We start from the raw sequence: 13,297 nt of genomic DNA, 5'->3' as shown, positions 1-13,297 counted from the left end.
ACATATATATTAATGAGTAAAAAAATCTAGGTAAGAAATGACAGCTAACTAACTTAAGTAGGTAGGTTAACCTAGGTAGTCTAAAGTCTTAAGTTTAAGACAATAAATATAGGAAAATAACATCTCTGTAAGTATAAGATAGAATTTTGACCTTCAATCAGTGGTTACATAACGATTCAGAATACTAAATACGAATAGTATTGAATTGAGTTATACCAGTTTTAAATTCGGTCTCTCTAAGTGTTGAAAATTAAAATTAATGGAAGTTTTTATTTACCGGTCTAAGTTATCCTGTATAATCCAAGCATAAAATTGATGCAAATTATTAAGACACCATTTATTAAATGGATTATGAAATTGAAAAAACCCACAAAACTATGCATCGATCTAACAGATTGTTTTAAGTTAACATTTGTTTATGTTGGCATTGGATAATTTAATTTATGCAAATATTTCGGATTTCAAATAATTTGACCGTGAATCTGTTTCTTTTGAAAAGGTTTTTTTTACTTTCCATTTATATTTTGGGTACTTTCAAAATATGCCATTTTTCAAAAAAGCAATCACATTATTTTACATTCTAAATCATGTACTTACCCATCTGTTTCAGATGAACTACTACTGCTGTCCTCAGCAAAGAATCCAGGAGCTAAAAATAGATTATAAAGTAAATTTCAATTTACCTTGCGTTTGATTGATGTATTAATGACTTGATTAATTTTCTTGATTAATAAAAAAATAATTAATAAATAAATTTCTTAATTACAGAAATTAGTGGTTTTCGCACACAAAACAATATAGACATCTAATATTACATATCACCAAATCCTGTTTTTCTCCAAACATTCTTAGATTGATTCTAGTTGAGATTTGGTCAGGCTTTGAATTTATCTTTAACTTAAAAAAACTATAAAATAAATTGTTTTTATATTTACGATAAGGCCTTGGATTCCTTTTCAACTCTTTTTGCCAGTGATTAAGCACAGCAAAACGAAATAATTCACTCATTTTCACAAATTATAAGTCACTTGTCAAAAAGACGTTATTCACTTATAAAAGCTCAAATAAGAATGACGAATTAATATTTTCTGTTATATTGTTGGTGTAAATAACAAAGGTATATTTTTAGCAACAATGTTTTAAGAATCATTCTAACAATGTACTAAAATTAAAAGTTTTGCTAAATTCTCTGAAGTATTGTTGTTAGAAAGTAATTAAAAGGAAAGAAAACTTAACAATAATAAAAAAAAAATTTAAAACTCAGAGGGCAGTAACAATAGAAGTTTAGGAAATTATATTTTTATGAAAAATGACAATGAATCAACTGATTTTTACGAAATTTTAGATAAAACGTATTGACATTAAGCTAAAATGTTTAGTATTAAGCTAATCTGGATTACTTGGGTCTCACATGAGGATATTTTTTTAACACTGAGAAAAAATATGTAAAAAACTTGTTTATATAAATCTGCTTACTGAAAAGTGAAGTGTTTGAAACACATCTGCATTAAAAAATTTCTAAAAGATATTATTAAAAACTTTTGCACTGCAAAAAAATTATCATGAATTTTTCGCTGAATAAACTCTGCACATTCCCACATTATAAAAAATTCCGTATCAAATTACGGAATAAAGTATCGGCACTTTGGGTGTATAATTCGAAAAATCCATTTTACCTTAAAACTTATTTTTACCATAAAATATTATACAGTAATTTTTACAGTAATATTTATTTAATTGATATAATTCATTGAAAAAAAGGTAATTTTTACTATAGAATTACGGTATATATGACTTTTTTTTCTCCATGAAATATTCTCTACAATTGCATTTTTTTACAATAAATGCAGACAAGGTTAGTATTAAAATGTCGAGGTAACTTTTTTTTTAACTGATATGACAATTTCGGATATGAAAATTTATATCAATCATTTTTCATTTTTTTATATTTTTCCTGAATTACTCAACCGATGTTTAAAATTTACATTTTTCAAGTAACTAATGCATTGTTTCTGAAAAATATAGATTTCGCCAAACTTCAAACCCTTTTTGTACCATTTCTAAATCAAATAATGAAATTTTTTTTGTAATTATTAGAAATTATACTTTGATTAAAGTTCCTTTAAGTATAAGAGTTTAAATGGTGGGTACTCAACTCTTTTGATTTGGGTAATTAATTTTGGAGACATACTGACAAACTCTTACGATAAAGCAAGCTAAGCTAATTTCAAGCACCCACTAGAGATCGAACTCAGGCTCTGCACAACAGCAGTTGAGTGCCTTAACCACTTATCCATCGTGATTCCTTATTATGTTACTAAGTGATGTTCATGGCCGCTTTAAAAATCCTGAGTCTAAGTTAATCTTTTATAGACCTCTGTTTCTATTCGAAAAGGGACTGATCATAAAGACACGGTTGCCAGTAGAACACTGAAGTCAAGCATCACTGGTTGCTGTCAGAAAGCGGGTGGGTGACCACTTTGATCAGGCTGCGTAGTGATCGAGGGTGCGTGGTATCGGTTCTCGACAAACTGTCCCACCGTAAAGTACTCGACTTCACGCGCATGTAGTCGGGTTACCAAAGCAGGGGACCCATCCCTTCTGCAGAGGATTAAAATTGCGATGGGCTGTCTTCAGATCATCCTCAGGGATATTTCCCAGAACGTCGACAATAGTTCATTGTGCAGCTCTAGTGTGACGTAAATAAAGTAACTACCTATCTATTCGAGAAGATAAAGTTAATTAATATATTTTAATACATGTGTATTTGTGAAAGGCGAGTATCATGTCATAAGCGAAAATAACAATATTTAACAGTTGAAATGTCTCAAAAGAAAAAGAAGGCCTCTTAAACATCAATCTATGATCAAGATTCATCTTTGAATATTATTTATCTTAATCATTAATGATAAAATGCTTATCTTAATTGTCTATGAATGATATTTATTCTATGCATCATGGAATAAAATTATGAAAAATATTTACCCAAATTGTTAATAAAAAAATAATTATCCTTAACGTCTTTAAATAATAGTTATTTCAAGCATCAATGAATAATATTTATCCTAAGCGTCTATGAACAGTGTTCACTCTAATGAATAATAATTATTCAAAATATTTATGAATAATATTTGTTCTTATCTTTAGCAACTCGATGTTCCAAGAGGGAAGGGACTTGCAGGTTCAAGAATTATTAATTTCATGTTTTACACCAGAGGTAATAAAAGAGACTACGATCATTGGTCTGATCACGGAGCAGATGGTTGGGTTTGGAAAGATGTGTTTCCTTATTTCATCAAGGCTGAAAGTAATACGAATCCAGAATTTGTTCAGAGTGGTGTGTATTTTTTGAAATTAGTGATAATTTTTTTCTCCTTATCTCTCTATGTTTTTTTGTCTATTTATATACAGGTTAACTTTGTTTAAAATTCGATTAACAAAAATCTATAAAAATATATGTTACAGTTACACTTTGTATCCTTTATTAAAATCTTTTGTTTTAATATTTTTAAATCTTTATTTCTCTACAATTTTATAACAGTATCAGTTTATTCTATGGGAAACTTTCAAGTGATTTTTCCTTAATTAAGGAATTTTTTCACAGTTTGAACGCAAATATACTAATTTTGATGTACAGTGCGTAAAATAGAAAACGGATTACCCTGAAAAACGTTTGATCTAATTGTAGTATTTTCACGTTCTTGGACTCATTCTTAAAGGTTTGAGATAATGGCTACAAATATGCTAATTAATTAGTGCACACGATATTTTAAGGTACGAAATCAGACACACTACTTATATCGAAATGAAAGTTAATTCTTCATTTTTATATTTGTGATTTTTTAAGCTCATGATAAATGGTACATCATTTTTCGTAATTCTTTTGACTATTTTTCTATTGCTGTATTCTTTTACTGCTGTGTCGGAAAATTCAGGAAAACTCTTAGTCTTGATGAGAAAGATTATTAACTATTTAAATTGAAATAAAAGTTAATTCCTTATATTCATAATTGGGATTTTTAAAAATTTTGACTAATGGTATATGAATTGAGCATTATAAAACTTATATCGCAAATAAACTAAAAAAATTGCAGAAGTACTGGGTGCACAAGGTATCTAAAGAATGTTCAGATATGAAAAATTAACAGACATGAAATATTTAAAACAGTTGCTTTCAGTAGCCAGTTTCTAAGCCTTTCAAATTTATTTGTTGATGAAAACTTTACTGTTGCATTCGGCTTTAAAATATGCGAAGTGCAAAAACATGATTTTGAATTAAATTTTCAAAATAGAGTTTATAATAAATTTTGAATTCCTGAACTGTTAACTTTCTAAAAATACTTCACTTTTGTTTGTACTCTAATTATTTACGAAGTTTTTGTGCAAGGTGATAACGTTGGATAGACTAGTGATTTTAAGTCTTCAAATGCATTTATCTCAAAATCAGTTTTTTTCACATTTTACCACATTAAACATGATATCACAGGTTGTTTTTAAAATAGTTGTCTATAACTTTTCATGAGTGTTTATGGTTACAGCACATATGGTTTGAACTTACAGAATAAGAGAAAAAACTAGATTTTCCTTTTTTCCCTAACTTAGTAACTTGCCTCTAACGTAACAGTTCAAAACATAGTTGACATTCTTCTAAATAAAATCCTCAAAGGATCTTTTTTGGTTTGGATAATTAAATTTTTTTACAGTGTTTAGACGCCTTATTTTTACCTTATTAAATAAGGCCTTATTTTTATCAAAAAATGCCGTATTTTTACCTAAAAATGGCTATTAAAAAAGAATAAATTAATAATAATTTTTTTTGCTAGTTTTATAAGTTTATACACATAATAAGACCTATAAGACAGTTTTTTTAAAATTTTATATTAATATTTAAAAAAAGGTTGTCGAAAGCAGTCGGATACCTAAATTCTCTGACAAAGATTTAGGAAAAAATGTTGAGGATTTAGGGAAATTTTCTGGATTAGAAATATTTTTTTCTTTCACCATGCCTGTTACTCTGCACTCATAAAGAGCCATAATCCGTATGGATGGGGAAAATCAGAGAATTTTATGAAACTCTCTAGCTTCGGCGTGGATTTCTTTACCTTGAGCTTGATTCTTTGACAAAATATTTCCCTTAACACCGTACAGTGAATTTACACCATTTCTAATTTCTCTTAAAGTATTTAAGTGGTTCTTAAATGACTAATTCAGTCACTAAACGCAGTTCAAAAAGCCCTACGTAGGTTTCAGAAGTATTTTATTTTATGACTGTCGTTGAACAACCAACCCAATTTTGGGTTTATGCCCTTAGGAAAATTTTTACCATAAAAATTTGCCATAGGTTTGCCATAAAAAATGCCATAGGATATNTTTTGGTCTCCCATCATGATTTAATAGGGAACTAATAGTAATGATGAGAAAGATAAATAGCTATTTAAATTGAAGTAGAAGTTAATTACTTAAATTTATTTTTGTGATTTTTGAAATTTCAGATAAATGGTAGATATGGCAAATGGATAAATGGTACATTCTGGCCAATGGTTGAAGTTAGTAACTATACTCGCAACTGTTACATAGTTCTGCAGATTACTTCGGTTTTACTTCGGTCTGAAAAAGATTTAGGAAAAATGTTGAGGATTTAGGGAAATTTTCTGGGTTAGAAATATTTTTCTTCTTTCACCATGTCTGTTACTCTGCAATCATAAAGATCCATAATCCGTATCGATGGGGAAAATCAGAGAATTTTATGAAACTTTCTAGCTTCGGTGGGGATTTCTCTACATTGAGCTTGATTCTTTGACAAAATATTTCCCTTAACACAGTAGAGTGAATTTATACCATTTCTAATTTCTTTTAAAGTATTTAAGTGATTCTTTAATGATTAATTCAATCTCATCACGCAGCTCAAAAAGTCCTACGTAGATTTCAGAAGTATTTTATTTTATGATAGTCGAAGAACAGTCGACCTAATTTTGGGTTTATGAATACTAATTTTCAACTCCGTAGCCTTGCAACTTCGAACCCAATCCAGAAGACAAGGGAACTCCTGGATTAAGTATTGATAAACATTTGCCTTCGTAGAGGGCTTTTTGATGGAACTAACTCGCATTTGCGTTACATGGAGAGGAAAACCGCGAAGATCTCTCGCTGTTAGCCTGACGGCAAGCGGACTCATGATCTGTCTACCACAGAGGATATTTTACATCAGCTCTGTGGTCGGTGCGAGACGGGTGCGGAATTCGTATCGACCAACCATCTCTGAGATTCGAATCCGGTTCACCTCATTGGAGGGCGAATGCTCTATCCTCTGAGCTACCACAGCTCTTTGAAAACTATTTTCAATCTTTCAGTACTCTATAGATTATCAACATTCTTTTAGAGATGTATTCTTTAAAATATGAGGTAATTATTAAAATATGAGATAATTATTTAAAAAAGAGAAAGCCCAGTTTATGAGGACCACATTTATGATTAATCCGTTCCGCTTCGTTTTTGAATCGTTGCCCTTCTTCTTAAATGAGATGCATTTTTAGAAATTTTTTAAGAAGAACAGAATTTACTGTATCTCTTATAGTGCTGTAAAGTTTTGAAAGCGCGTATCTGTTTGATACTGCAAACTTTTGTTGATTCTTGACAGACTTCTGTTGAATTTGTGTCAACAAAGTTTCTCTGCATTGTGTTCAACATTAATTACGTTTATATTTATGATATTATCGTTTCAAAAATAAACTTTACCGAAAAGAAATGTTTCAGTTCTAATTATAAGAGCCAACACCTATTAAAATTCAAATAAAAACTGCTGTGAAAGAAAAGTTTCGTGAGTTTGCTATCAGAATGTCACTAACAATTCTGCTCAATTGCAAATGAATTTTCATGTATACTCTTATTTAAATTTATTGATAGCAATCTTAAAATTATGCATCACAATTATAAATAAAATCAAATATTATAAGGAAAGAGAAAATACATGCAGGTATGTCTTTGCTTTGATTTAATATAAATATGATCTGTTTTATATTAATGTACTATATGTCTTTAATTTAATTATATTTGTTGTAGTTAAATCAAATTTGATTAATATTTATCTTAATTGTAGCACAACTGAAGGAGATACGTAAAGTTACTTTATCTCGGTTATTCTGTGATAACACCAATGTCAAAGAAGTTCAACTCGTATCCTTCGTAAAGCCAGCTAATTGGTTAGTATAACAGTTCTAACAGATTTAAGATGGTAGTTTTGTCTTATAAAAAGAAGCCTCCAGTACTTTAAAAACCTTATTGATTATAAAGTTCTAATACTTAACATATATACTTAAAAACATAGTTTTATCTCAAATATAAGAAAAAAAATATTACCTAATATTCTTTCTAAACTTTGTACTCCAGTATTCAGCTCATTTCAGTGTTGTGTTCTATGGTTTAAGAAGAATTTGTCTCTGTCAAAAATAAAGCTTTTTTTTGTAATAAATACAATAGCTTTCAGAAACAGATTCTCAAAGTCCGTGAGTGTAATTTTATTTTTAATGTTTTAGGTTTCATTGTAACTTCCTTATTCATAAATTAACAGTTATGTATATAATACTTAAAAATACTGAGTGTTTAAGAAACTTCAAGTGCCTTCAGCATATATTTTCAAAATGTTTTATAGGAGTTTCTTTGCAAAAATCAAGTCAGACTGCGTTAAAAGAACTACAGCTAACTATTATTTGGGTAATGAAAAAAAATATATATAAAAAAAATTATTCAACTCAGATTTTTTTTGAAGAAAGAGTTAATTTTTTGATTGGAACATGATTTCTTTTTCCCTCGGCATGGTAAACGCAATCACGTTCCAATCTTTACCTGTAGCTTTTACCTTTTTCTTGGTTTACAACTGAAAAATAATGGAGAGCACACGTGAAATTGTATAGGTGCTATTGTTCGCAATAAAGTGGGTATTTTCAAAATAAATAACCTTATGAGATAATAAATAACCTTATAAATAACCGAATGAGATGATCGCAATTTTAAATTATTTGCTGGAAAAATCAAATTAAAAAGGCTCTTTAATTTGAAAATTTTATTGCATGCTTCCAGTTCCTAAAATCAAATAATTCGTAAAAAGAGAAAAAAAACCTATCTAACACTAGATTTGAACCTGATACCTTTGAAATGAAAGATACATAGATAAGCGTGGTGTAAGATCGGGAACTTCTAGACTTTTTAGCGGACAAACTCTGAATTAAATTTTACTAATCAAGAAGTACCTATTGGCGTACTGTTGCTGATTAATTTATGACGCCTCTATAGATTAGTTTGTTTTACAATGCCAACTTTCTAATGTTCCCTTGATCTTAAGCTACCTTTATTTATTGGTCAATGGAGTTATAAAGATTATGTTTAGTCCAGCTTATTATATGTATACTAAAGATTCATGCCCTAACAAACAATAAGGATTCAACCCGATAGTAGCACTGTTCTGTTTCGTTTCGATTACCTCTACTCTTGAGGTAAGACCAAGTACCCCTTAATGTGTGTACATGCTGGGCCCACGAAAGCTGCAGTTCAGCAGAGGAAGAAGATAACTGCATCGAAGGGGGAAAAAAGGTCTTACGGGACCCAGGACAAAATTTATTGCAGACATTATACTCAGAGAACAAAAAGCAATATTTTCATATTTTGTAAAATTTTTAAAAACTTTATGTAAAATTGTAGTTTTTATGTAGATATACATAAATTCCATGCAATTTTATTTTAATAAACTAATTAAGGACATTAAATTTTTTGTAACGCATTTTGGTCGTGCTCTGAAGAGTTTCGGACCCTAAGACAATTGTCCGTTTTTCCCTCCTCCTTGAGTACGGCCTTGACTACATCACATGTAAGTTCATGCATAATTTTCATATAAAACAGAAACATCTGTTATTTGTTTTCTCTGAATTTCAAGTATTTCTGAATTTCTCTTAGAGTTAACATGTTCCCCGTCTTACAACTGGGGTAAGACGGGGGGGGGGGAGTTTTACTATGAAAAAATCTTTATTTATTTTTGGTAAATATTTGTTTGAGGAAAAGTAGTTATAATTAGAGTGGTTTTCGATACATTTTCTTCAGTTTGCAACTATTACACTTCCTAGATATTATATATCAATATTTTACGAATTCTGTATAATAGTTATTCTGTTTTATTTTCTAGGAATCCATTTGAAGATTGCTCAAAAGGAAAATTACCAAAAATGAATCTAAGTGCATGGAAAAATGAGCCGGTTTGGACGTAATTACTTTGTTCAAATATATTTTTATTCAAACTTCTGTATGTAACATAAATAAACTAAGTATTTATAAGAAATATTTACTCATTCATCCATTATTTCCAATTATTTTGAATCTTAAGGTCTAATGTAAGTTCCATTTAAAGAATACATTACATTTCTTCGATGCTGGCTTATGCTTTCAAGGTATAATTTAACAATTTAGAAATCTCTAATATGGGGTACATTTTATCTTGAATTAATGCTTGTAGAATTGATGTCTTATCTAAAGTAATTAGGGAATTATATATTGTGTACAGTAGTTTAAATTGAAATGGAAGTTATAAAAATAATAAATACACAGATAACTTATAAGAAAATAATAACTACATAAGCAATTTGATATACTACAGTTCACAAATGGAAAAACGGACCACTATAATAACTTTTTATCTAATGACCAGTTTTCTCAGGTAATAAGATGCAGTCTTAAGTATTCAAGGAGTTAAGCAAATATTTTTAACTTTTTGATAGAAAAGGGTAACTTTCTTAAAGTTAGCGGGCAAGAATAACTTTGAACGTAAAAAATAAATAAATTTGTGTCCATAGTTTTTTGTTCATTTAAAAAACAAAAAAAATTGTTGAAATTTTTCGCTGTGCACACATACGCATTTAATTTTCATTATTCAAACAAATAAGATGCAATAAAAAAAACAATTAATCATTTATCTTCATTTTTCGAAAATAATAGTATGTTTAGTAAATAGTCAACTGTTCTGCAACGAATGATTTTGATCAGTAGAACATTTTTAATTTCTTAACAAGATTAAATTTTCAGCTAGCTGGCAATAATTCTAAGTTTTCTTTCAATAAAATCTTAACAATAATTTAAAAAGGAATTTCGCTTTAAAGGAAAACATAAATTAAAGTACTAAAGCAATTGATTAGTATATAATAATGTAAAAATAATACACTTAAAGCATAAAGAATAAGATTTTGAGAAATGTTAAAATATAATTAAAAAGTTGAAAAATAATTCTGCGAAACAAGCGCAGACAGGTAATTAACACATTTATTTTAAGATTAAGACGATATATAAGATGTTGAGAAATTTCAAGATGCTTAAAGATCTTGACTACGCATTCATATTAATAATTGTAAAATATATATTGAAAAAATTGACAAACATATTATTGCAAATCTATGCATACATTGGTATATTATTGAAATTGTATCAATTATTAGAAGAACACACTAACAATTAAAATAAAAAAGCTGATATATAATTACATTCTATCAGAAGCATGCTGTAATAATAAAATGTTTTTATTCAATGAAAAGTTTTATTCAAGTCTCTTTATTAAATTAAGAATAAATTTTTAGAAGGTTAAAAAAACATTTTATTTTACAATTTAAATAAAGGATTAGCATACGGTTATTAGCGAAAAATATATGAATGAAATTTTGCTCTACGCGTGCTTAAATCAAGTTCTTCGTAAGCTAACCACATTTAAAGATTAATCGCCCCATTTAAATGTTTCTTCATTGTCGCAAAATTATTTTTTTAAAAGTTATAATTAATTTGAATTTTTCTCGGTTTCTACCAAATAAAAATTGTTGAAACTTTAGATTTTGATGTAAAAAAATACGTAGATTTATACGGTATAAATAATGTTTTACCTCATAATTCAAAACTTTTTCATCCCCAATAAAATTAAAAAAAAAAAATAATTATTAAAAATTATTTTTGCATGAAATTACCTTTGGGTAAAAGGATATTTTAGGTGAGAGCAATTTTCTTTGATTTACTTAATTAGTTTTAAAAATATGACTAAAAGCGCAAAAAGTTAACTTAACATTAAAGGGTCCGAGCTTTGGATCGGTCTCCTGATCAAACTATGGGAACCATATTTCCTATATTGCGGCTACCCCCGATATTTCGAAGGTTAAGAATCCAAATATGTTAAAAAATATATGTTTATTCAGAGAAAGTACGTTTTTGAGTATGATTTCGTAATTTAATTAATAGTTAGCACATATTAATTAGCATATTTGAGGTCACCCCCAGGAACCATTAAGATTGACACACAGTTCATGAAAATCCAACCATTAGAACGAAAGTTATTCAGGGTGATATTTGTTTATTTATATTTTTTTGCGGACGGTAACGGCACTCTGCGTGCCGGTAATTGTGACCGTAATTCGATTCGGATTTTTTACAGTGTATTTTTCTCCTGAATGCCGTTCAACTTTAACAGTAAACAATAAATGTAGTTAAGGTTAGTATCAAAAGGTTTAGATAAAGATTTTTTTCAACTTAAATGACTTGAAGTGAAAATATAGATAAATCATTTTTCATTTATAGTATATTTTCTGAATTATTTAAAAAATGTTTTAATTTTAAATTTTTAATTAATCATGCATTTATTTTTTAATATATATATCTGGCAAACCTTTATAGTTCAAACTTTTCTTTTATGCAATTTTCAAACAAAATGTTGAAAAGGTTTTTTTTCCATGAAATTAGTAGAAGTTATTTATCGATTAAATTTCCTTTAAGTAAAAGTGTTCCAATGGTGAGTAATCAAAAGTTTGATTTGGGTAATTAATTTTGGGGATATATTGACAAATTTTAACGATACAGCAAGCTAAGCTTATTTCCAGCAGCCACTAGAGATCGAACCGCAGCTCTTCGCAATGACAAAACTAGTGCCTTAAATATTGAACCATCGCGTCTCTTCATAATACTACAACTAAGTAATGTTTATGACTACTTCAGAAATCCCAAGTCTAAGTTAATATTTAAAAGTTCTCTGCTTCTATTCAAAGAAGTTTGTTCATAGAATTTTATACGAGTGTATTTGTGAAAAACGCGTATAGTTTGTCTGTGGAAAGAACTTCCCTCGTCACAAAGTCACAGAGTATTCACATACATTTTAAATAAAAATTAATTTTAATAATTCTTAATAATAAGAGTAATACAAAAACAAAAAAACTTTAAACATGTTCCATTTATTGTACTTTGCGTTAATTTTACAGGCATACATTCAGTTTTAATAAATAAAGGAACAATTTGCAATCAAAGATGGTAAAATTCGGTAGTCATACAGTTGGTAATGTCATATATTTTAGGAGTCATACAGTTTTGTACTCCCTAATTTAGAAATCATAGGTTCAGAAAATGGCAACTTTGAAAAGTTACTTATTCCATTCACTTTCAGGACGTGTCGTCTAATTCGGGAAATGTCACAGTCAGAAAAAGTCACAAAATCAGAAAATGTGTTCTTAAAAAAATCACCCAATTATGCATTGTCCATTTAAAAATCACACAATTGTGCATAGTCTATTTTAAAAGTCACACAATTGGGCAATATAGTCCATTTTAAGAGTATCACATTTGAGCAACGCAGTCTACATTCAGTACTTTTACAGTCGCTGCTTCATACTCTCATAGTCACATATTTGGAAACTTTTGTCCAGTTTAGGTAAGTCTTTATTCGGGTAATATCGAGGTTTTGAGTCACAGAGTCGGGAGATGTCACAGTTGGGAAATGTCACAGTCGGGATATATCGTCTTAAATCGTGATATGTTTAACTTTGGGTTCACGCAGTTTATTTCCGTGTGAAACACCCAGAAAATAGGCGTCTCAGAATGTAGCGGAAACCTTTCTTCTCTTTCTTTCTGGCCATTTCTCTTTTCTCGGCAAAATCTGGGTTTTGAGCCAATTTTTCCTCCAGATTTTTTGTCAAACGAGAAACATCTCCGCATCTGCAAGAATTACACCATTTATTGTTAAATAATCTACTGATTGAAAGTTATTTATGTACCTAAGTTATATGAGGCTTAAATTATATAATTAATTATTATTTATTAATCATGCAAAGAACAGACTTGTAATAAAATTTTTTTTTAAAAGAGAATCTCTTATACTTGGAGAGGAATATGTAGAAAAACATTGCATCGTTTCTTATTATAACGAATTTCACTGATTTCACTAAATAATAACATTTTTTAGAATGCCAGTGTATCTTATCTGTATATCATTAAAATAACTTACACTTATATATAT

The 13,297-nt window shown here is 28.8% G+C and overlaps 1 protein-coding gene across 5 annotated transcripts in view; it reads left to right on the top strand.

Moving 5' to 3' along the window:
* LOC107446020 (salivary peroxidase/catechol oxidase-like) overlaps positions 1-9,325 on the top strand; it is an 87,083-nt gene extending 77,758 nt beyond the window's left edge. For all 5 annotated transcript variants that reach the window (XM_071179574.1, XM_071179572.1, XM_071179569.1 and 2 more), the window contains 2 exons: positions 7,097-7,199; positions 9,173-9,325. In XM_071179574.1, coding sequence (XP_071035675.1) covers positions 7,097-7,199; positions 9,173-9,254 — 185 coding nt within the window. In that variant the 3' untranslated portion in view covers positions 9,255-9,325. The remainder of the gene's footprint in view (positions 1-7,096; positions 7,200-9,172) is intronic.
* Positions 9,326-13,297: the final 3,972 nt, after the last annotated feature.

The sequence above is a fragment of the Parasteatoda tepidariorum genome, chromosome 4 (genome assembly GCF_043381705.1).
Source record: "Parasteatoda tepidariorum isolate YZ-2023 chromosome 4, CAS_Ptep_4.0, whole genome shotgun sequence".
NCBI lineage: Eukaryota > Metazoa > Arthropoda > Arachnida > Araneae > Theridiidae > Parasteatoda > Parasteatoda tepidariorum.
This window is presented reverse-complemented; position numbering and strand designations above follow the sequence as displayed.